The 21,780-nt window shown below is 40.3% G+C and overlaps 2 protein-coding genes across 5 annotated transcripts; both read left to right on the top strand.

Annotated features, from left to right (window-relative positions):
• The first annotated feature begins 1,009 nt into the window (after nt 1-1,009).
• asf1ba (anti-silencing function 1Ba histone chaperone) lies at nt 1,010-5,337 on the top strand. Of its 2 annotated transcripts, none has more exons than XM_023404372.2 (5): nt 1,010-1,137; nt 1,301-1,433; nt 2,591-2,706; nt 3,385-3,561; nt 4,515-5,337. In XM_023404372.2, exons 2-5 carry the CDS (start codon nt 1,325-1,327, stop codon nt 4,704-4,706), a joined length of 594 nt encoding a protein of 197 aa, XP_023260140.1. In that variant the 5' UTR covers nt 1,010-1,137; nt 1,301-1,324; the 3' UTR covers nt 4,707-5,337. The 2 variants fall into 2 exon arrangements, with proteins under 2 accessions (XP_023260140.1, XP_023260141.1); XM_023404373.2 differs by having other exon boundaries at nt 1,043-1,112.
• Nucleotides 5,338-5,981: 644 nt separating this feature from the next.
• prkacaa (protein kinase, cAMP-dependent, catalytic, alpha, genome duplicate a) lies at nt 5,982-21,066 on the top strand. 3 transcript variants are annotated; one of them, XM_023404343.2, is made up of 10 exons: nt 5,982-6,784; nt 15,291-15,352; nt 15,905-16,033; nt 16,188-16,286; nt 16,380-16,462; nt 16,548-16,674; nt 16,787-16,882; nt 17,101-17,223; nt 17,952-18,116; nt 19,273-21,066. In XM_023404343.2, the coding sequence occupies exons 1-10, from the start codon at nt 6,739-6,741 to the stop codon at nt 19,396-19,398; spliced, it is 1,056 nt and encodes a 351-aa protein (XP_023260111.1). In that variant the 5' UTR covers nt 5,982-6,738; the 3' UTR covers nt 19,399-21,066. The 3 variants fall into 3 exon arrangements, with proteins under 3 accessions (XP_023260111.1, XP_023260109.1, XP_023260110.1); XM_023404341.2 differs by lacking the exon at nt 5,982-6,784 and adding an exon at nt 8,517-8,971; XM_023404342.2 differs by lacking the exon at nt 5,982-6,784 and adding an exon at nt 11,512-11,889.
• The last annotated feature ends 714 nt before the right edge of the window (nt 21,067-21,780 follow it).

Here is a 21,780-nt window from a genome sequence, read left to right as displayed (position 1 = left end):
TTATCCATATTAGTCTTTTCAAAGAATATGTGGGTGGTTGTTCAATTCAGTGAAGATTCATTCAATTTTCAAATTTCATTGTAATTTCATAAGGCTTATTCCTGTATGAGCATTTTTCACTGTCTTCACTCTAGAAAAGCTATGGACAAGTTGTAAGCCTTTAACTTTTTATTTATCTATCCATCTATCACCTTGTTTTTCTATTTGTTAATTTATTCATTCGTCCTGCATATTTTTCAAAATTCTCTAAGTCAGTCACTTCTGGATCACATGCCAGTAGGCTTAATTTTGTGGAATGGAATACAAAGTTTCTGCCAAGTCTCTCCAAGTTTGACCCATACTGTCCAGTGGAGAGCACATTCTGTATAAAAACAGTACATGCTTAGTGGGATGACTGACATTCTTTACCCTGCTGGTATATGTGGATTTCTTCACAGGTACATAAAGCAAAGTGAACATTTTTCTACTGAAAGTCTGTATCAGTCAATTGTCTCATAGACTATCACTACAGGCACATAGTTTACACAGGGTGTGGAAATTAAATGTACACTGACAGGCTGGCAACAGTTTTACAGTAAATATTATTTTTGTGAAAGGTTTATATATCAATATCTCTTCCGAGGGGAACTGTTTAAAGGATAATTTCGAAGGTTGTATTGGATTTGACTGCATTAGGCAGTATTATGATGTGCCTGGTGTCCATCCTTTTCGGGGGTGTTTAATTCTACTTGTACCTCCCAACCTAAGGTAATTATGCTCAAGTATTGGTTATCAAAACAGCAACAAAATACCTGCAACTGTGGACTGACTTGAGAGTAGATAGATCAGAAGCTTATGCCATGTTTCACTACTGCTTGCAACTTGATTTAGTACTTTGGAAGGACATGAATTGTGTGTTGATGGTTGAAATAATTACAGTAAGTAATGAAAGCTTATGTGCAGACAGTTTTTTTTAAGCCCGCTCCTCTAATATCGTGCCACTAGGGGCCAATATAGGCACTTTGCCTTTCCTCTGATGGAGGTGGCCCCTCTACCACGCACGTACCGCTTGCCGTAGGCGCGGCAGGACAGTCAATCGGCGGGAGAGCGGTATATCTATCCTCAAATTTAATGTGAGCTCGTTTTACTGCAAATTAAGTGAGTAATGTGCATTTAGTCGTAAAAATAAAGCTTAAGTTGAGTGTAAGCACGGGTGTTTGGTAGATAATACTGTTGACGCTGGTTATTTTGTCTTTGTTGTGGTAGTGTAGCTTTTAAAGCATTCCCCGGGAAACTGGTTTGAACGTTTGTTTTCGGTTAGCCTCGTTTTAGCGCTCCAGCAACAATGGCGAAGGTGCAGGTGCTGAATGTGGCTGTCCTGGATAACCCGAGTCCCTTTGGAAACCCTTTTCAGTTTGAAATAACGTTTGAGTGTATGGAGGACCTCCCCGAAGGTAGGTGCCATCACAGGAAAACTATCATTATTGACTCTCTGAGGCCAAAGCGTGAGCTATTTCAGTCTGTGTAAAATTGCTAATGGCTAACGCAGTATTAGCTACAGTAGCTAACTTTAACCAGAAAGTCTTCAGGGTTGAGAGAGATAACGTCAACAAACAAGGCAATAGTAAAGTAAGGTCACACAGCTTAACTTAATGTGTTTCCCACGGTGACCACATCTCAAAGTTATCTAACTCAGATCTTTTCGTTCAGTGAAACTTCAGAATATGCTAATGCACACCATTACTAGACCTTGAAATACATCCATTTCACACCTTTTAAGTTACACATTCAGCCCTTAAGTATTGTGAAAGTATTTGTCAAGTATTGCACGGAGGTAGAGCGGGTCGTCCACAAATTAGAAGGTCGGTGGTTCGATCCCCGGCTCCTCCAGGCTGCATGTCGAAGTGTCCTTGGGCAAGATACTGAACCCCACATTGCCCCTGATGGCTGTTCCATCAGTGTATGAATGTGTGAGTGAATGTGGCAAGTATTGTGAAGCGCTTTGAGTGGTCAGTAATACTAGAAAAGCACTATATAAGTGCAAGTCCTTTTACCCATTTACCATAACAGTACAATTTTACTAATACCCATGAATGGATTGTAGATTTCATAGTTCAGTGTCTATTTTAATCTACTTTTTCAGCACTTAGAGTCCAAACCTTGGTTGCAGTTGTAGCTCTGTGTTCCTAATAAACTGACAACTTATTGTATTGCTAGTGGGTATACCACCAGCTTTGTTGTTTGCTTTACTGTTCATAATACACTGGCTTGCTTATTAAGTTTTGCCTTTGTAAATTTATGTATGGGACAATCTCTGGACACATTTCTTTGTATCCCAGTTGTCTGTTATGGTAAATGTATGCATAATCATATGATTAGTACAGATGAAACTGAGAAAAACTATTAATTCTTGTGAATGAGAAGCTTTTCTCAAGCCGTGTTTGGCATTTTTCTTGATAAATGACTAATATGATGAGTCTCTTCTCAATTGCAACTGGCAAATTTTCTGTTGATCACCATCAGTTCATGGACTAATTGTCTCAACAGCGCATTTATCATTTCACATTTTATAAAGAAACATAACATCAGTTTACTTAATTTTGTTTTATAGACCTGGAGTGGAAAATCATCTATGTTGGCTCAGCAGAGAGTGAAGAGTATGACCAAATCCTTGACTCTGTCCTGGTCGGCCCCGTTCCTGCTGGGAGACATATGTTTGTGTTTCAGGTGTGTTTGGTAGGGTAAATAACTGAAACTGTGCTTTTTAAGCCATGTATAGTAAATACTGGTAACAATAATATCATCACATCTTATTGTGTTCTGTTACACCTTCATCGTTGGCAATTGCATTGTCTCTTTAAAATTCTGGAGAGCTCTTTTATCCTGCATAGCTTTCTAATCATACCCAGAGCAGTTTTAAAGATCAGGTTTTATATATTATTATGGGACAGAATTTGTTGTTTTGCATATAATAAAATGTTATATATTTATATGTTAATAAATATATTAATCCAGTGGAAGCTACTTCCATGTATTGTGAAACTGTAATACAAACAAACAGCAAATTTTGCTGGAGGAGTTCCATGCAGGTTTCCTTTGAAAATGGCTGGTTAATTACTCAGAGAAGCTGGATTGTTTCTGTAAATGGTCGGCAAACGTAATATGTATTTGTATTTTTTTTTAAGTTCCCCTATCTGTTGATACCACTGCATATTCTATAATTATTGATTCACCGAGAAGCAGTTAATTTAAGTACTTTAAGGCCAGTTGTGCCATTGGCATAATTCATATTATAAACCACATATACACAATATATGGTAAAAATAGACTTAGTGGTAGAGATTTCCTGAAATGAACATACACCTCATATTTTTGTACATCCTTGTATTGTTTCCCTTTTAACAGGCTGATGCCCCAAACACTGGATTGATCCCTGAAAGTGACGCTGTTGGTGTAACTGTAGTGCTGATTACCTGCACATATCGTGGCCAGGAATTCATTCGCATTGGTTACTATGTGAACAATGAATACACGGACCCCGAGCTTCGTGAAAATCCACCAATCAAGCCAGACTACACTCAGGTCAGACTAATGGTTGATTTCTGGATAATCAGTTCTGATGCCAACGAGCATGCCTAATACTTATTTCAGTGGTTTTAAGAAATACTATCATAAAAATAATATTTTATGAGCTTGAATGTTTAGTGCTCTGTCTGGTTGAAGAACAGTTGTGAACTAATTTTGCTATAAAGTCAACCTAAAAAGTTTCTTAAACACGATCCATCATTAATTCATATTTTTAATTGGTGGAAGATATAATATACTACACAACCATTTTAAAAAATATGTTGTTTTCATCCCTAAAATAGCAAGAACAAAGGTAGTTGTCAAGCAGCAACTGAATCGTTTCATTCTGCAGAGACTGCACTTTGAAACAAAGATGCTAAGAACGGTTGATCCTTTAAAAATCCCCTTGATTATACAATGAGTTAAGCAAAATGTTTCTTTTCTGTAAGCAGTTTTGTTAATTCCGATGGTAACTTCAGTAATAGGCCACTGTGATTTTTGCTGTAATGACAAAGGATTTTGTTTGTAGGTGTCACATTTTTAAGGTGGCTGACATTTGGAATGAAACCTTTCACTCACAGGTGTAAAAGCAAATATCAGGATGAGGGATTACAGTGATGGCAGTTGCAAATGTGTAGTTTCGTGTAGGATAGTATATACTGTAGTTGATGTGATTATTCATTGTTGAAGAAATTCTATTTGGTACTTTTTGTATCATTCTGATCTACAGAGTTCACACTTTCGTGCCCTGAGTCTAGATGCCAAAAGTGGGATGTATTTTTTTTTTTCTTCCAAGTTCAGAAATGATTAAATGATCTAAAATCTCATTCCAGTTGCACTTAAAAACCACATTAACATGTAAAAATAATAGAAATAATGTGCATGTTAGATAAGATATAACTAAATTCAGATTGATTGAATAATAACATGGTGTTATATTTATTTCTATTCCCATATTTCCTTCACAGCTTCAGAGAAATATTCTGGCATCAAACCCACGTGTTACCAGATTCCATATAAACTGGGAAGGCTGCGCAGAGCGAATGGAAGACTCTGAAAATGTGGATCCCACATCAAATTCCATGCTCCCTCCATCCTGCCTTCCAGGCAAGGCCCCACCCTTGGGGATACTACCAGATAACTCTATGGACTGCTTATAGAGATGGCCCGAAAGATGTAGAAATGACCGGAAAGGTGATAAATCACAGCACGAATCCTTATTTCTGAAGAATGCCTGTGGACATTCTAGTGTGGATGTACAAACATCTTTGCCTTACAGCTGCCCTTATTTTCCTGAGGCTTGTTGTCACAAATGAACTTTCACCTTGGGCTTCAGAAGAGTGTTTGTTCCAAGGAAGATTATAAACATCCCAATGGAATAATCATCACTAATAGCTGTTAGTTCCTTGCCATGATGCTGAAAGCAATATTGAAATAGTTTAACTCATGGAAGGGAAAATGGCAACTATGAAATAATGCAGCTGAACTGAAACAGAGCAGAAAGCTGTGGTGTGATTGTCCCTCCTTCCTTCCTTTTCAGTTGGTGCAAAATGGATTTGTACCCATTTAAGAGGATTTCAGCACTGAAGCAATAGGCAAATAAATTGCAATATGTTGCTGTACAGGAATTTGATAATCTGCCGTTATATTGTGTTCAAATTCCTTTTGCACTTAAACCTTTCCCACTTAGATTGTGGAGTTTCGGATGGGCTTTGTACGGGCTGTATCACTTCCTCCATGTTTTTCTGTTTGCAATTTTGTGTTCCAAATAAAATAACATTGTATTTGTTATGTATCTGTGTCATAGTGAGAACTGTGTCCCTGCTAATTATTGGACTTATTCTGTCTTCACGTGTAACTACTTTGGTAGAAGCCAGTAATCAAGCCGCTTTTGAGTATATTTGCTGTGAAAATATATATTTTTGCTCTTGTCCTTGTCCTAGTACTTACCACACGTACTTAATTTGTTTTTCATTATAACGTTAAACACAGCAGAGTCCCAACTTTTTAACAAAAATATCAGAGTGAGTATCCCCTTATAATTTAACATTTTACTAAAAATAGTCTGTTACCGTCACACCCAATCATAGATCGGTTGGGTAAAAGGGGCGGTTATATAGGCTACAGGCTTTGAAAACTTCTGCACTGTAAATCGCATGACGATAGCAAGGTCGCTGCGGTAGATTTGTGTTCTGTACGAAACTCAGTCAAACAGCTGATAATTTAAGGCAAAAATGTAAAAAAAAAAAAAATAGCTATAGACTTGGGCGTATTGGGTTCTAGCAAGTCTGGGGGGCGGAACAAAATCATTTCACAGGCGAATCGCATCCATGCAATTATTGGATGTATTGACGCATATCCAATCAACACTTGAACTGCGACTTCTGTCACGTAAATATCTGTGAATGTAGCCAATCAGATCCAGTCAGAGGCGGGACTCGCTGGATGGATGACTGGAGTTTCCCTTGCGGTCTGAAGATTAATGGAAGGGGTCTGTTGATCTTAGGAATCGACTATCAGATGGTCGGCCCCAGGAAACCATTGCATTTGACGGCTGGTTTCGGGACGAATGGAGGGATGTCAATTTGAAATAACCAACAGCTGAAAAAACGAATAACCCGGACACCACTTTTGTTATCTGGATCTCAACTGAAAAGGCCTGCTTACATAGAGATAGCACCTGGGTAGGTCAGGCCAGGATACGATTGCAAGGGACGCTGAAAGCTAACCCTAGCTTGCTCATTAGACATACGGAAAACAATTGTCGGCGATCCGTCTAATGCTCCGGACTGGATTTTGGATAAACCAAGCCGTTTCTGGAAATAAAGGACAGTCGAGTGTCGTCTTGATTGGCCGGTGCTCGCTTGGAAATTGACAGGCTAACGCTAACAAGCTAACAGCCACTGGCCATCTCTGCTAGAGTTAGCTGCCGTGCTAGCCTAGCTAACTTAAAGCATTACTGTTAGCTGCAGACTTGGATATACTCGCTTGGCTGGGGTTTTCCGAACCCACTGCGGAAGAGCGTTGGAAAAAATATATTTACACTCATTAGCTAATAATGATAGCTGTTAGCTAGTAGCTAGCTGTCAGCCTCATTGAGCCCAGCGACTGTGTTAGCAGTGTAGCATCACTCTACGACTTGTGAAGGAAAACTCAGCCCGAACCCAGGGACTCCACCATCAGCCTGCCATCATGGGCAACACGCCCACCGCAAAGAAGGGCAATGAGATGGAGAGCGGTGAGTACCCTTAACCCATGGCTGCAGCAGCTGGCTATATCATGCCGCCTGTCGTTGGATGGGTTCGCTGTAGTTATTTCCTGTTTCCTATAATGGCAGCGAAATATAAAGTACAACTTAACACCTGTGCAATGCATCGAGGCCCAGAGACCCTCCACAATACGACATATTGCACTGTTTTCGAAGTGATCGAGCAGAATATGCTAAACTTTGCTGCACTGTCAACTTTAGGTGAGACCCTATGAAAGAGAACATGTGGCCATTCATATTCACATATAAACTTTAACTGTTTTACTGTGACACCGTGTTCATCCTAACTGAACAGCAGAGGATGTTATTCATTCTCTCCGCTGATTCTGTGGGAAAGCTCGTGATTAAAAGCCCCAGGTTATATTCAGAGGTACCAGCGAGGATGACAACAGCTAGCCTTATACAACAGTCATAGGTTTCTTTGTGGTTCATGTCTTGCAGATGTTTTTTCCCCCTCCTCTCATAAGGTTTTGAAAGGCTGCAATAACATTGCAAACCTAGACCCTGGTGTGGAGTTGTTTTCTTGTGCACTTTTTAATAACCCAGTTACTTCAGGACAAAACGTTCCTCTGTGTATGGAGAAATGATATGTGTAGAAGTAATGCAGATTTTAAGATATTTCAAGTGATGAGTTGAATTTTAATCCAATGTGGACCAGAGCACTGAGTCTCACAGACTGCATTTCAGAGTAAGTGAGTAGAGGGAGTTGGTTGTTATCAGAGAAGGAAAAAGCCACCAGGACAGGGTCATATGATGCATGAGGGTGATCCTCTCCAGGCAGAAACTTGGGAGTTGAGGAGTCTCTTGAACATCATGTGATGAGCAGCATTTAGAACAAGGGCACTTGTATGTGTCACCCAGTACGTGTGCGCAAATGTTTGTGTGCGTGACATAGAGCAAGGGATGCTCTGGTCTCGTTAACCGTTTTGTGTGCTCGATTGCTCCCCACAACTTTATATATTGTTAATGGGCTTATCAATCATCAGATTGAAAACAGTTACTATTAGCACATTTAAAAAGGAAATTAAGAGGCATTCAACAAAATAAATGACACTTACATATAAATATGAATGTAAGTGTTAACTACTAAACCAGGGAAAAATTGAATTCAATTTCTCAATAAATTGCTTGTTAACTCACTCTCCTCTCCCAGTCAGGAGCACTGGCCTTGGAGAAGCCCTGGGAGAACACAATTTTATGTTTTTATCCATGACACTATAAATAACGCTCAAGTGTGCAAAGTCTGAACAGGTATCTGCAAAATGAGTGTCAGCTCCTTGTTGCTGGTAGAGAGTAGGTGTGAAGAATGGCCTCCAGTAACTCTGTAACTTTAACCCATCGGTGGTAGCCCCTGTAACAAAGGCCATGACTTTCAGGTGTTCAAGCTCAAAGGTTGTTTTTTTTAAAATGCTTTATAAGTAGTTAAAATTGTAGGTTAGAAGCAAGGACATAGGAGGCACTGCTAGTGGGAGGTTTGTTGACATGCCATGCTTCACATCCTTATCAGCCTGATCGCTCTGGACCCACCCTGATCCCCAGAGACAGGTGCAGACCAGGGGTCCAGAGCCCACACCCAGGAGCGTAGTTTTCCACAGCGCAGCTAGAGATTAAGGACAACATGGCAGCTCATTTTGGTTTCTACGGAAAATGGAAAGAGAGTGTTGAGAGCTGTTTCAGGTGCACAAGGTCTGTTTCCTCTGAACTTTCCAGGCTGGAGAAGACAAGCAGAGAGCCGCTGCTCTAGTATACAAAGCTGATTTCTGGCCCACAGGAAGAAGCAGGGCGGACAGACACTGTGAACTGCAGCAGGAAGTGAAGGAGCAAGGAAGGTCCAGCCCAAGCTCTGCACAGTTGGTCATCGTCTCTACTGCTCTATAAACTAAGCACAGCCAACCAGGATAGCTTTAAGTTTGGGCCTTTAAGACGCTGTTGGCATCACATATTCTGGATTTCCCGCTTGTTAAAGCATCTGGACGTACTGCAGTGCTGAGACGCTACACAGGCTATCAGCTTGCTTCCTCCAGCCTTTTAGGATGTCTGTTATTCACAGGCTGGCAGGAAGGCTGTTTCACCGAGCTGGGCCCTGTTTAGGGGACACAGGCAGTGGAGACGGCAGATATGACCAACCACAGGAGGAGCTAGAGGCTTGCTGCTGGAGTGAGTCTTCATTCTGGAGCTCGACAGGAGCACGGGTTAGGGGTGGAGCTGTGGTTCATGCTATGTTATGTCCCACTAGCTTAGCCAGTCATAAGCTGTGCTCTAGCTCATTCGTTTAACAGATAATTAAGCTGTTGTTGTTGTTATTATTATTATTATTATTATTATTATTATTATTATTATTATTTTATTGATAATGTTTGTTACTAAACTCACTTCATGACCTGGTGAGTTAAGTATCTGTTGGCTTTGGTGGAGTGATCATTAGTGCTGGCAGACATTGGTTTTACTGGTATTATTGCCAGAAACCAAGATGTGTGTGTTTGTGTGTGCGTGCATATATTGATGTATACACACACACACATACAGAGCAGCCTTTTGTTCATCTTTTCTCTGTTAGCTATTGTTTTCAAGGTACACTTCAAAGGAAAACATTTCTTAGTTATTGTGGAAGTGTCTGTCAGCTGCCATGGTGTACAGTATAACACTGTCAGCCTTAAACTGTTACGCAGTGTGACGCTGAATTAATCCTAACACACACAGACTTTATTATTTGTTACAACACTCTTGTATCATTGTCTTTTCCACTGCTCTTGTAAGTCTGTCTGATTGTTTTAGTGTTTGATAGCCTGTGAATATTTTTCTGTACTTCACACACTTTTTCCACATCTGATCAAGCCCATCCTCATAACCAGTGATGACACAAGGGATGGTTATATTGAATCTTGTGCGCTTTGGATTTGGCCATATAATGAGGTGGCACCCTGTCAAAGTGCAACTCCCTCAGTCTATAAATAACCTATGGTTCATGTCCTGCCCCTGCTCTGCACGCAGCTGGTTTGTGTAATAGGGGCAGGTTTGTGTTTGGATCGCTCATCACTTCCTGTCTCCAGTAAAAGGGGCTTTGTTATAAGCCTACACTGATTACCAGTGGACCTTACGTTTGAAATGCCAATCAGCCACCTCAGATAAGCTTACAGCACTGTTGGCAAGCTAACATGCTGCCTTGGAACAATCCGGAGATGCAGAATTCAGCAGCAAGCAAAGCAAAACTGAGGATAGAGTGATCACGCAAGGCACAGTAGTTTCTTTTGGATTCTCACCTCAACAGGCGTGGTAGTAGTGTGAATCTTTGTGTCTGTTGTGCTTAATCTTCTAAAGCTGTAGCCACATAGGTGGTGCTACTGAAATTATTTATACTCTACTATAAATAAAGCATAGCATAGTATGATACCATGCTGCAGAAATGAGGAACAGCAGAAATGTAGGGAATAATTTTTGTTGTCAAAGTAGACAGTGTAAAATGTTCATTAGTTACTGTATATGTACTTGGCTAAGTTGGGAACGAATTAGATTTGTAAATGTAAAAATAACTATGTAGTGATGGGCTATACTTACTGAACCTGCTCTGTTTTAGTTCAGCACAACCATAAAACTTCACTTTTGAAGGTTTACTTTTTGTCATATATGTCTGTATAAAAGCCACTCCTGTATGGAAACTAACAAAGTTAGACTTTTTTAGCTGAGGTGTCAATGCGATTCTGAGCAATTTAAATAACAATCATACAATAAAATGGATGGATTCAGGCACTTAACCAGTGCTCTGCATGCATTTGAATAGATGTGAATAGAACATTGCACAATGACCATCAGCTCAGTCTGTCTGCTTCTGTGCTTCTGTATTAGCCAGCTCAGTTCCAACAGTAGTACACAAAACGGCTTCTCATTGGTGGTTTAGTCAGTAGCTGCTTGCTCACCAGTCACAGTGAAATGTCTACTGCCAGTATTCAGCTGATGACTACCATTTATTTCTCATGTTTACACATACATAAACACCTTACTGGTTCACATGCAGCTCGGTTTCCCCTCTGACTGTTTTCTTATGCACCATATGCTATCTGAACAAGGCCTGGTGTAGATTGGGACCTGATTTGGCGCGCTTCACAGTTAAATGTCGGTCAGCTCGCCCCAATATAACCCTTCTGTTCCTGCGTCAGAGTGGGGCAGTGAGGCCCAGGGGAGAGATGTAGGATTGATTTTTGGAGGATCAATTCAGCACTGGCACTCCACAGACTCTCTGGTGCATTTGGGCAGGGAGAAAAAGTTTCACAGCGGTTTGTGGACTCCTGCTTTGCTGGTGTCTCCTGAGAGAGTTACTTTTATGTTTTTGAAAACACCCAGATCAGCCCTGAAAGTTTTTCATTGCAGATGTGACATCTGATTGGTTCTGCTAATTAGGGAAAGTTTTAGTTGCATGTAGATGTGTCTTGTTCATCTCAAGGGTCTTCACTTAGGCCTAGTTTTCCATAGGACTCTCTGGGTTGGATAAATATACCAGCTAGTGTTTTATGCCCCTCCCCCAGATGATTATGCCCCTATTTGGATCAATATATAGCCTCTGTGTGTGCATTGTGTGTGTGTGTGTGTGTGTTTTTGCATGTGTGGTTGACATGAGAGGGAACAGCAGAGAGTACTTTGTGTGCAGAATAAATATTGATACAAACCAAGCAAGGGTCTAATTGCTCTATGCAAGTGTAACGGGAGCAGTGCTGCTCTCCATGCTATGTTTGACTGCACGTTGGAGGTGGATGCAACTTTCCGAACTTGGTACCCAGCAAAGTGACAGTCACGGAAAAGACTGAACACATCCTTCCAGCAAGGACACTTGACTGGTTTCTGTGGATGAGTGGGGCAGCTGATCTGACCAGAGTGCTCTCAGAGGGGGAGGATAGGTCATGAGTCAGTGGCTGTGAGGAAGAGGCCAAGGAAGAAGAACTGGGGAGACTTTGCAGGGCTAATGTGTGACAGGAAGAGCTCCAGAAGGCATGCAGGGAAGAGGGAGTCATCCTCGCGCTCAAGTGAATCCGGGTCGCGCTCGGCAGATGCAGCACCAGAGGTACCAATAGTCATCCCAGATGGTAAGGAATTTGGGTTTATAGGAGAATCAGGGTATTGAACATGAGCTTATCACCTGATTCTCCCCTGGGTAGTCATGGCGGCCAAGCCTCCTAAATCTTACAGAGAGAGAGTCTGAATGAATGATATTTCCTTAAAGACAGCTGTTGATTTGGCTATTTAGCTCCCAGCTACTTTTGCAGCAGCACCCACGTCTTTTTTCTTAGCAGCTTCAAGTGATGACGGGAATAGCTCCATTTGTGGCTCATTGTGCTTGGAAGTGGGAGTTGAGCAAGTTTCTCGGGAAATGTTTTCTCCCTGGCGACCGATCTGCTTCCACTGCTCTCTGTGGGAGCAACAGTGTCTCGACATGTTTATGCGAACTTTGGTCTTTGCCGTTCTTGCTGGCTTTCTCCCATCCTATTGTTGGAGCTGCTAGTCTTTGGAGAATTTGCAGGAAATCACATTAGCTAAATGAGGATTAAGCTTCATTTAGTTTTGAGTGTATGTGTGCAAGAGATGCACAAATGTTCTCATGAGAAATTTATGTGCAGATAGTTGCCACTGATTTCTGATTTGAACATATCACTGCAAAATCCCATTAGTTTGAATATTCATATCACAAAGTTGATGAATAAATTGCTGTGCACTTTCACTATTGACAGCTGACTGGCTTTATTTAAAGTGTGCCCTGGGCTGTTTTGCATCGATTACCTAGACAGACAGACATTCCACATTACCCTGAGATGGTTTGTGTTTCCACTGTTTTTCAGTTCTTCATTTATGAAGAACTAGTATAAATAATTTTTTGTATTATTGTAATTATCCTTATTTCTACTTTGGGTTCAGTTCTTTATGTGTGAAATCTTTTGTCCAAAATATTAAACCAGTAAAGTGAATGTGTACTATTTACAGAGTAGCCTGAGTTTTTCTCTGCTCTTTCTTCATATTCACTGTAGTAATCAAACACCACAATAAATTTAAATTTAAACTGTAGTTGTTTTTCCAACAGTATTTCTACATATACAACCTCAACCATAACATCTGAAATAACAGTGCTTCCTCGGCTGCTAGGGTGGCTATGTCCCTTAAAACTAGTGCACAGACAGTAACGAGGAATGAGGAAGGACTGGTTATCTGCATGTTCCCACAGACAACAGTGTTTAGCCTCATAAAGATAAGGACAAGAAAAATGAACTTGTCCATATGACACTATGTGTGCTGTCAAATTGTGTTCACAGGCATGTAGTCTTTTGGCCTGTAATAACATGTATGTGTGTGCATGCACACTGCTGCATTTGTATTATTGCATTGCCAAGTCCTAACCTGTGTTCACAGAGACCGGGTGTAGGTTTCTTCCAAAGGCATTCTGGCCTCATGTTAAACTGCACTCTTGGCACTGATCGATTTATTATTCCAGATCAATGTTTTTCTCCCACATAAGTGCATTCATAAGTGCAGGACCCTTGACTTCAGAGCTAACAGTCTGCTTTTGAATATTGGTTTGTTTTGTGTGGGTTTAATGACACATGTCAAAGCTCAGAAAATTTCGACCATATGTGTAAAAGAAAATCAAAGTCAAAATTTTGTTTTCTAATTGAGATCAACTTTAACTTGACTCGACAGATGGTTTATCACACAAAACCATCTGGGAAGGTTTTGTTGGAAACTGTTTGGAAGAGGGCAGACACTTTCAAAAATACTTGGCAGGTGATTGGATGAACCATCTGTCTATCACCATCTATCGCAGGCTGACTTCAACCAATCAGATTCTGCATCCTTGCTATTTTTTTCACTACCAGCACATTTTGTAAATTAAACTCTTGCCCAAGTTCTGTTCTCTGCTCTTCCATCAATGAATAAATGCTCTCCAGTTATGATATAACTGATGCTATAGCAGCATCTATGCTAAACTCTTTAGGAGCCGCCATCATTGTAAACGAACAGTCTCTTTCTGCTGTCATCACACCCAAGATACGTCCATAGCTTCCATAAGAGTCTGATTGGTCAGAACTGCCTCTCAAGTTTAGATCAACTTGAAATTTTTCAGAAAAAGGTCACTCTTGTCTAAATCTATCTTTTGCCATAATGCACAAGCATGACGTTTTGTGGTGTAGGGCCAGCGGCTGTCTCGAGCATGTGCACACACTCCTAATGTCCTCTTTGCAGAAATGCTCAGGTTTTCTTTCAACCTGTGTGGACATTGATTGAATACCAATGTCCACATGCTGCCATAAATTCTAGATAAGATTATGGTCTACATGCTGACGTGGCCACTTCAGGATGTTTAAGTCATTCATATGCAGCTTTGGCTTTAAATGTTGGTGCCTTGCTTGAAAATGAGTCTCTTAAGTCAGACATTCGCTGAAGGTTTTCTTGCAGGACTTCTGTGTATTTTGCTGCACTTAGTTTACTTCAGAAGCCTTACTGCTAGAGAGACTCTTCCCCACATCATGATGCTGGCACTGTTTTGCTCTCGCTGAACATAGTATTTAGAGTAATGGTTAAAAAGCTTGATTTTCTTTTTTTTCTTTTTTGTCTTAACATGCCATTGAACTTCTGCACTTTGTTTCAGAGTGTCTCACATGCTTTCTGGTAAACACTTGCTGAGATGTCACACAAGTGGCTTTCTCTTTGCCACTTTCCTAAAATGCTGTGACTTGTGAAGTACCCGGCTAACTGTTGTCGTACACATTCTTCCATCTCAGCCATGGAACCCTGCAGCTTCTGTAGACTCTGATTTGGAGGGTGAGCTGCACAACACAGATTTACAACTGTGCAATACTTTAGCCATTATTTTGGTTTGATTGGGTTTGAAATGTCCATTTGTCTTCATTCATTGGACTTTTTGCAAGGAAATTGACTCACCAGCTGTTGGACCTTACAGTTACAGGTGTATTTAATCTAAAAACTCTTTGACTTTATTCCGGTGATCTCTTCATCTTTTTTTCGTATGTGGCTTCTAAACAATTCTCTGCACCTGTGATGATTTAGGTGGGTCATAGTAAAGGAGTGGAATTAATTTGTAGTAATTTATTCTCTGGGTAAAAGGGTGTATTTTTACCTTCAGCAAGACAAACTTCAGCATTAGTTTAATTCACTATTTCAGCTGGTTTTATAGTACCGCGTTCACTTTCATGGTTGCAGTTGTTTGGATCCCAAAATCAGAGAAAGTCCAAGCCAGTGGAGCCAGGTGACTGACCTTGATCGGCTGATCATATAGAGGGTTTTTATGTCAATGTACACATAGGCGCATAACATGTATCATGCTCATTTGGCTGGAATATCCTGCAAATTCCTCCACATAATTGTCATACACAGATGTTGTGGTATTCTCTGGGTCTTGGTGATTAACTTATGTCAAAGTCTGGTTTTTAAAACACACAATCTCTCTAATGAATATGCAATTTGTTTCTAATTATAGTGAAGGAGTTTCTTGCCAAAGCCAAAGAAGATTTCTTGAAGAAATGGGAGAATCCAGCACAGGTGAGAGAACGAATGAGAATTCCTTCTTTTTTTTTTCTGTCTAATCCTCAACATTTTCATAGTTTTATTCAGTCATTAGAACTGTACATTACATTTTATAGTCTTTATTATTGTACTTCTGCTAATATTGTTTTCATTTTGGTGTGTTGAGACACATCAGTGTGATAATGCATTTTATGATGCATCTTGTATTAACCAGACTATTTTCACGTGCTTGTTTACTCTCTCAGGCAGACTCATGGGAGTAGCCCCGCCCATGATCAAATTAATTCCAATTTATTCTAAAGGGGTATTGCACCCTCTGCTGGGCTAATGTGGATATATATTTATTTCCACAGTGGCTGCACCTCTTATATCAGCTCAATGAACAAAATGAAATGCCTAATTCAGCTTGTTTAATTCACATTAAAACAACAGGAATAATACTTGTTACTGACATGATATTATATTTTAGCTGAGGTATCATTTAGTGAAATAGTTTAACTAAAGACAGGCTCGTTATTGGATGTTGCTAGTAAAATGTTATGCACACTATCCTCTTCTGCCCCTCAGCAAACTGCGGCATTGGACCACTTTGAGCGTTTGAAGACCTTAGGCACTGGTTCATTTGGTCGAGTCATGCTGGTTAAACACAAAGAGACGGGCCAACATTTTGCTATGAAAATACTTGACAAACAGAAGGTACAGTACTTAAAGCATGATTTTATAGAGGAATACTAATAAATATGAATTCTTGACTCCATCTTATATTTCTCATATGATTCTAAACATGTCTGATGAGCCATTTTTTATAACCTGTGTTTCCTTAATAAGCGTTCATCTTCTTCCCTCCCAGGTAGTGAAGCTGAAGCAGATAGAGCACACACTGAACGAGAAACGTATCCTGCAAGCTGTCAGCTTTCCCTTTCTGGTGCGACTCGAGCACTCTTTTAAGGTATGCATTACAGAGTTCATCTTCTAAGCATGTTCATTTCTTGTTTGTATGTGTTTTGCATGTCAAAGTAAAACTTTGCTCATCTCTCTACAGGACAACAGTAATCTGTATATGGTAATGGAGTATGTACCCGGGGGTGAAATGTTCTCGCACTTACGGAGAATCGGTAGATTCAGGTAAACTGACATTTAGTTTACTCAACCTAAATATTTCCATCTGCTGCAGGTTGACTGTAAATATTGTGGCTGATCTGTTTTGCAGTGAACCACACGCCCGCTTCTACGCAGCCCAGATTGTACTGACCTTCGAATACCTTCACTCACTGGACCTCATCTACCGAGATCTGAAGCCGGAGAACCTGCTCATTGACCAGCAAGGTTACATACAGGCAAGGATCGCATGTTCCCTTTCTTAACCATCAACAACAATTATTGTTTGATTAGTATCTGTTTTCTTGCAGAGTGTGGTTAGTACTGAGAGCTGTACCCTCTCTTTCTCAGGTAACAGATTTTGGATTTGCGAAAAGGGTGAAGGGCCGAACCTGGACGCTTTGCGGGACCCCAGAGTACCTGGCACCAGAGATCATCCTCAGTAAGGTTAGTGTTCAGCTGGGCCCATGGTGGACAGCACTGTTTTTTTATATCAAGGGCAGAGGAGTTCTCAAATCTACATGGGACATAATTTAAAGAAAGAAAAAAAGCCACCAGAACTGTGGTATAGTGTGCTGCTTACTGTCTATTGTCAACATTGTAAAGTGTAAGTTTTTGTTTGAGGTCATATCTGACTGCCCTTTTATTTCCTTTGTGCTTTCCAGGGTTACAATAAAGCAGTGGATTGGTGGGCTCTGGGAGTGCTGATATATGAGATGGCTGCTGGTTACCCCCCCTTCTTTGCAGACCAGCCTATTCAGATTTACGAGAAGATTGTATCAGGGAAGGTGAGTTTAGAGAAGACTATCTAAATAATCATTTTTTTTATTTTAGTGTTTTCATTTCATATTTTATTTAGACAGTAGATGGGTATCTGTTTAGGGATCACTGCCATAGAAATAACTACTACCTTGTAGCATGTGTTCAGGTAATCTCAAAGCCCATAAACAACAGTATACAGCCACAGATGTGCCAGTTTATTAGGTGCATACACCAGTTGTCGTCCAGATTGTACACCTCAGCAAGTCATTTGTCATGTGACTGCAGTAAATGGTATAAATCAGGCAGACAGTGCTCCTAGCATCAGTTGGTTTTCATTAGAGCACTGGAACTAAGCATGTCCCCTCAGAGTCTTTGAACATGGCGGCACAGTTTGCATTAGGCGGGCCAGTTTTAGCACCTCCCAACTGGCTGTCATCTCTGGCTTTCATGCAAAAACTACCAGTGGTAAGCAATCCTGTGGACAAAAATGGCTCATGCATCAGAAAAATCTAAGGAAAAGTAGAGTGGTGCAAACAAGCAGACATGACAGAACCAGGCAAATCAAATCCAAATTCAGCATTGGTGGGCACAATGTCATTTAAACAGCACCACTCACAACACTACGCACCACTCGTAGGCTTGCACTAAAGCACAGCTGTAGGCCAGACACCAGCAGTCTATTTAAAAATCATAGCATGAGGTATAAAACACTTGGCTTGTGAACGCACACTCACACCACTTTTACTGTTTGCAGGTTCGCTTTCCCTCCCACTTCAGCTCAGACCTGAAGGATCTGTTGAGAAATTTGCTGCAGGTGGACCTGACCAAGCGCTTTGGCAACCTCAGGAATGGAGTCAATGATATCAAGGGCCACAAGTGGTTTGCCACCACTGATTGGATTGCCATTTACCAGAGGAAGGTGAGAGGCAAGCCTTCATATAGCAGTAATATGTACAAATAGAGTCCACTTCCCATTTTGAAATGGAAAGGACAAAAGAAAAGTGGTGCTGACAAAGGATGATGGCTTAAATGAGACTTTGGTCAGTGGGAGTGCCTTTAGTCTACATCTGTGGCTATGGGCAATTTCACACCATCTGTGCTTCCTCCTCACAGATGATGTCACATTAGAGGCTAATGGAAAAATGTCGAACAAAACGCACAAAACATGTATTTGACTCCATTTTTCTCACAGAAACTGGTGGATTCAGTAGGATTACAGCAGTGCTGAAGCAATATTTAAAAATCTGAAGTGGACCAGAAGTAGAACTAAGTCCTCTCTCATTTGACACTACAGTATGAACACAAACAGAGCCCCATTTTTTTCCCCCACATGAACTCACGTTTATTTGTATAAAGGTACAGTTGTGAAAGGGTTTCACAAAGTTCACTGAATAAGAAACATACATTGAGAAAAGAACTGCTGCACAGAGAGGGATCCCCCTACCAGGGCAGTCAGGCTCATAATGAGTGCTGACAGTGTGTAAACAAAGGTTAAATTTTAACAAGAGAGACTTCAAGCACAATACACAGAATAAACACTATTAGAGCATGTTATTAAAGAAGCAACAAAACACATATTTCTTTTTTTTTTTTGTCTTGATTTATTTCAACAGAAACTCCCTTGAGCCCTTCGTTTTGGTATCAATAATACTACGCATGATGCAAATGAATTCAGAGAGTTAGTTTTTTTTTTTTTTTTGGCAGTTCTTTTTCAGAAATTCATTTTGAGAAATTACAATTAGAAACAGATAGATAGAGAAATAGAAATAGAAGACTTGGCTTCAGGAAAAGCAAATGACAACATGTGATCACAAGAAATTAGTCTTGCAGTGTGACCACAGACAAAGAATTCAAGCATGATTTTTAGATTGTATAACACATTTTACTCCCAGTTTAATCATCTTAACTTGCTTTGTATAACTATAAATGAATATAAATCTGTTTTTAATCAGGTCTATCTCCTGGGACACTATTCCAATGTCATCCAGTAGTTTATGCAGCATGCTGTGCCTTTGGTTCTCTCTTTTAGACTACACTGCATCATTCTAGTGATTTGATTGTCCTGTGTGTTCCAGGTGGAAGCTCCCTTTATTCCTAAGTGCAAAGGCCCGGGTGACACGAGCAACTTTGATGACTACGAGGAAGAGGAAATCAGAGTCTCCTTCACAGAGAAGTGTGCAAAGGAGTTTGCTGAGTTCTAGATTCCAACCATGAGTAGCGAAGAGAGAAAGAAAGAGAGTGACAGGGATTTAGAAAGTTAAAGGGGGTCTGAAGACAGGAAGCGCTAGGGTGGACTGCTAAGTTGCTTATTTGTAATGACGACAACAATGTAAAATCCCCCCAGTGGAAAGGTAGGCAAAGTGAAGAAAGATCCAACAGAACCAGCAGTGTTGCCTTTTCTGATTGTTTCTCAACTGTTACCTATTCATTTTATTTATCCCTCTTGTGTTTGTGGCCGGGGCTCGAGGAGAACAGGCCTAGATTGTGGCTGTTCAGCTAGACTTGTATCTTTCTGATGGTGTAATGACACGTTTTCAGTCTCTGCAGGTTGAGGCATTGATTTTCTGTTAAGGTACCGAATCCTCTAGGCTCCTTTTTTTTTTTTTCTTTTTTTTTTTTTCTTTTGGAACAGGCCCTCTCTACAAGCTTCTCAAAGAGTGATTGTTGTATTTTGTCACCCTGGTTCCCCCTCCATGTCTCCATCATGAATCTGTCCAAGCAATACCAAGTCCAACAGATGTGCCTATCATAATGCCAACTGGTTGGAAAACTGTGTTGAAACTGGTGCAGAGCTTTGGCTGTGGTGGCATCGGCCCTTGTGACCGTTTTTGGTTAAAAGCTTGAAAACTCTCTGCGCCTGCCTTTGTCTGCTCAGTGTGGCATGATTATTGGGTAGATGACGCGCTCACTGCCTGCAGTTGAAGCAGTGGTGACTTCTTTGATCAGAGTGAAAATGATTTATCACAGTAAACTTCATCTAGGTCTTACTGCTTTTGGGGACCTGTAAGAAATGGTAACCATGAGGTCTGCATTTAAGTCTGTCTTTTCTCTTAGCTGAATTTATTAGAGCATTTTAAAAAAAAATCCTATTGGTGATCATTTTGTCCTTTTATGTCAATCTCTGTGCTTGTGTGTTATTTAGTGCTCAAGGGTGGGTTAAAAAGCTGTGATTTAGCAGCAACTAACATTGTGGTCACACTCCTGATTATTGTTTATTTAATTCATAGTACATTTATACATGTATATTGATATATATATATATATATGATAGAGAACATGAAATATCCATCTTTTTAAACATTGTCTCATAGCTGTGAAACTGAATTAAGATTTCATAAATAAAACAAATATAAATTCTGCCAAATTTGCAAACTGAGAACACTGCAAAGTTTTCTGTATGTAACTATGGTGGTTGGTTTTTAATACGCAAAAAAGTAGCAAAATGTTTCAGCAAAATGTGCATGTTATTTTTGTACAATATCACTTTTAAAGATGGCAGAGCATTAATGCTTTATTTGTGCTGAGGTACCTGAGATCATGGATAACATGCTTAACTATTTAAATGGACTCGGCTGCTCTATTTTGAAGATGGAACAAGACCCAGATAAATGTCAAAAAGCTCTTCTGGCCTTTGTTTATTATTCAGCTGTAGGGCAACAGTTTGCTGATAATTGTCACTGAATTTCTCACCTTGATAATTGTTTTTTTTCCCCTCCTCCCTTCTCTTGTATATACCTTACATTTAACACCTTCACATAGCTTTGCAGTCCAACCAAATTTTTGGGACTGTTGAGATTGGAATGTTTTGTTTTCCGTTTTCCAGCTTTCTATGTAACAAATTAAACTAAGGAAGCGATCCTAAAGCTGTCCCCCTTTGCCAAGTTTATTTCTGTGGATGCAAGACAATCACAGACCAAATCTTATTGCTGGTTTGTTGACTGAACACGTTTTGGTTTGATGAAGGATGTTTGCTTTCACCCGCCCCATTCCCCCTTCCTCCACCCTCCATCAGGCCCTAGGTGCTAGACTTTGTCCATCTCACTGAAAAGCTTCTGTGAATTGTTTGATGTGCATCAATCTATTTGTCAAGTCCTGTAACATGACATTTTCGAGAATGTTTTTCGACTCTAAATGATTTCAGTAGGCTTGGGTAATTATTTTGGGAGTCTCTTAATGTAATTGAGGTCAAACGCAGGATACCTTTTTTGAATGTCTTGAATTGTCTGATGGAGATGTTTCAATGCTGTTTGGAAACATGATGTGGTTCTTTTATAATACATGTTTCTCTGGTGAGCTTGGTTTTTCTTGCATGTGGTAAAGCAACCCAGCAGCAAGACAACCCCTGGACCTGAGACATGTTTGAGAAACTGCAGTTTCCACAGCCGACAGCCTCATCACCATTTAACCTTTGATTCGTGAGCATCACAATGCAGTGGATCGCCGACCAACTTGTCCAGTCTTTTGCAAATAGTGAAGCACATGCCACACCTTTTTCAAATGTCCTATTTAATTGATTTGTGCAAGACACTATGTAACGCTTTGAAGAGAGCACATGTAATATCTTTGATCTTTATGTTCTGACA

The sequence above is a fragment of the Seriola lalandi genome, unplaced genomic scaffold (genome assembly GCF_002814215.2).
Source record: "Seriola lalandi dorsalis isolate HSWRI2012SDOR001 ecotype SW California unplaced genomic scaffold, Sedor1 jcf7180002054240, whole genome shotgun sequence".
Taxonomy (NCBI): Eukaryota; Metazoa; Chordata; class Actinopteri; order Carangiformes; family Carangidae; genus Seriola; species Seriola lalandi.
This window is presented reverse-complemented; position numbering and strand designations above follow the sequence as displayed.

Coding starts and splice junctions, on each gene's coding strand:
- asf1ba (XM_023404372.2), top strand. CDS start 1,325: ATGGCGAAGGTGCAGGTGCTGAATGTGGCTGTCCTGGATAACCCGAGT. Junction 1,434..2,590: donor TATGGAGGACCTCCCCGAAG/GTAGGTGCCATC, acceptor TTTGTTTTATAG/ACCTGGAGTGGAAAATCATC. Junction 3,562..4,514: donor TCAAGCCAGACTACACTCAG/GTCAGACTAATG, acceptor TTTCCTTCACAG/CTTCAGAGAAATATTCTGGC.
- prkacaa (XM_023404341.2), top strand. CDS start 8,848: ATGTCTGTTATTCACAGGCTGGCAGGAAGGCTGTTTCACCGAGCTGGG. Junction 16,463..16,547: donor CGGAGAATCGGTAGATTCAG/GTAAACTGACAT, acceptor TCTGTTTTGCAG/TGAACCACACGCCCGCTTCT. Junction 18,117..19,272: donor TTGCCATTTACCAGAGGAAG/GTGAGAGGCAAG, acceptor TGTGTGTTCCAG/GTGGAAGCTCCCTTTATTCC.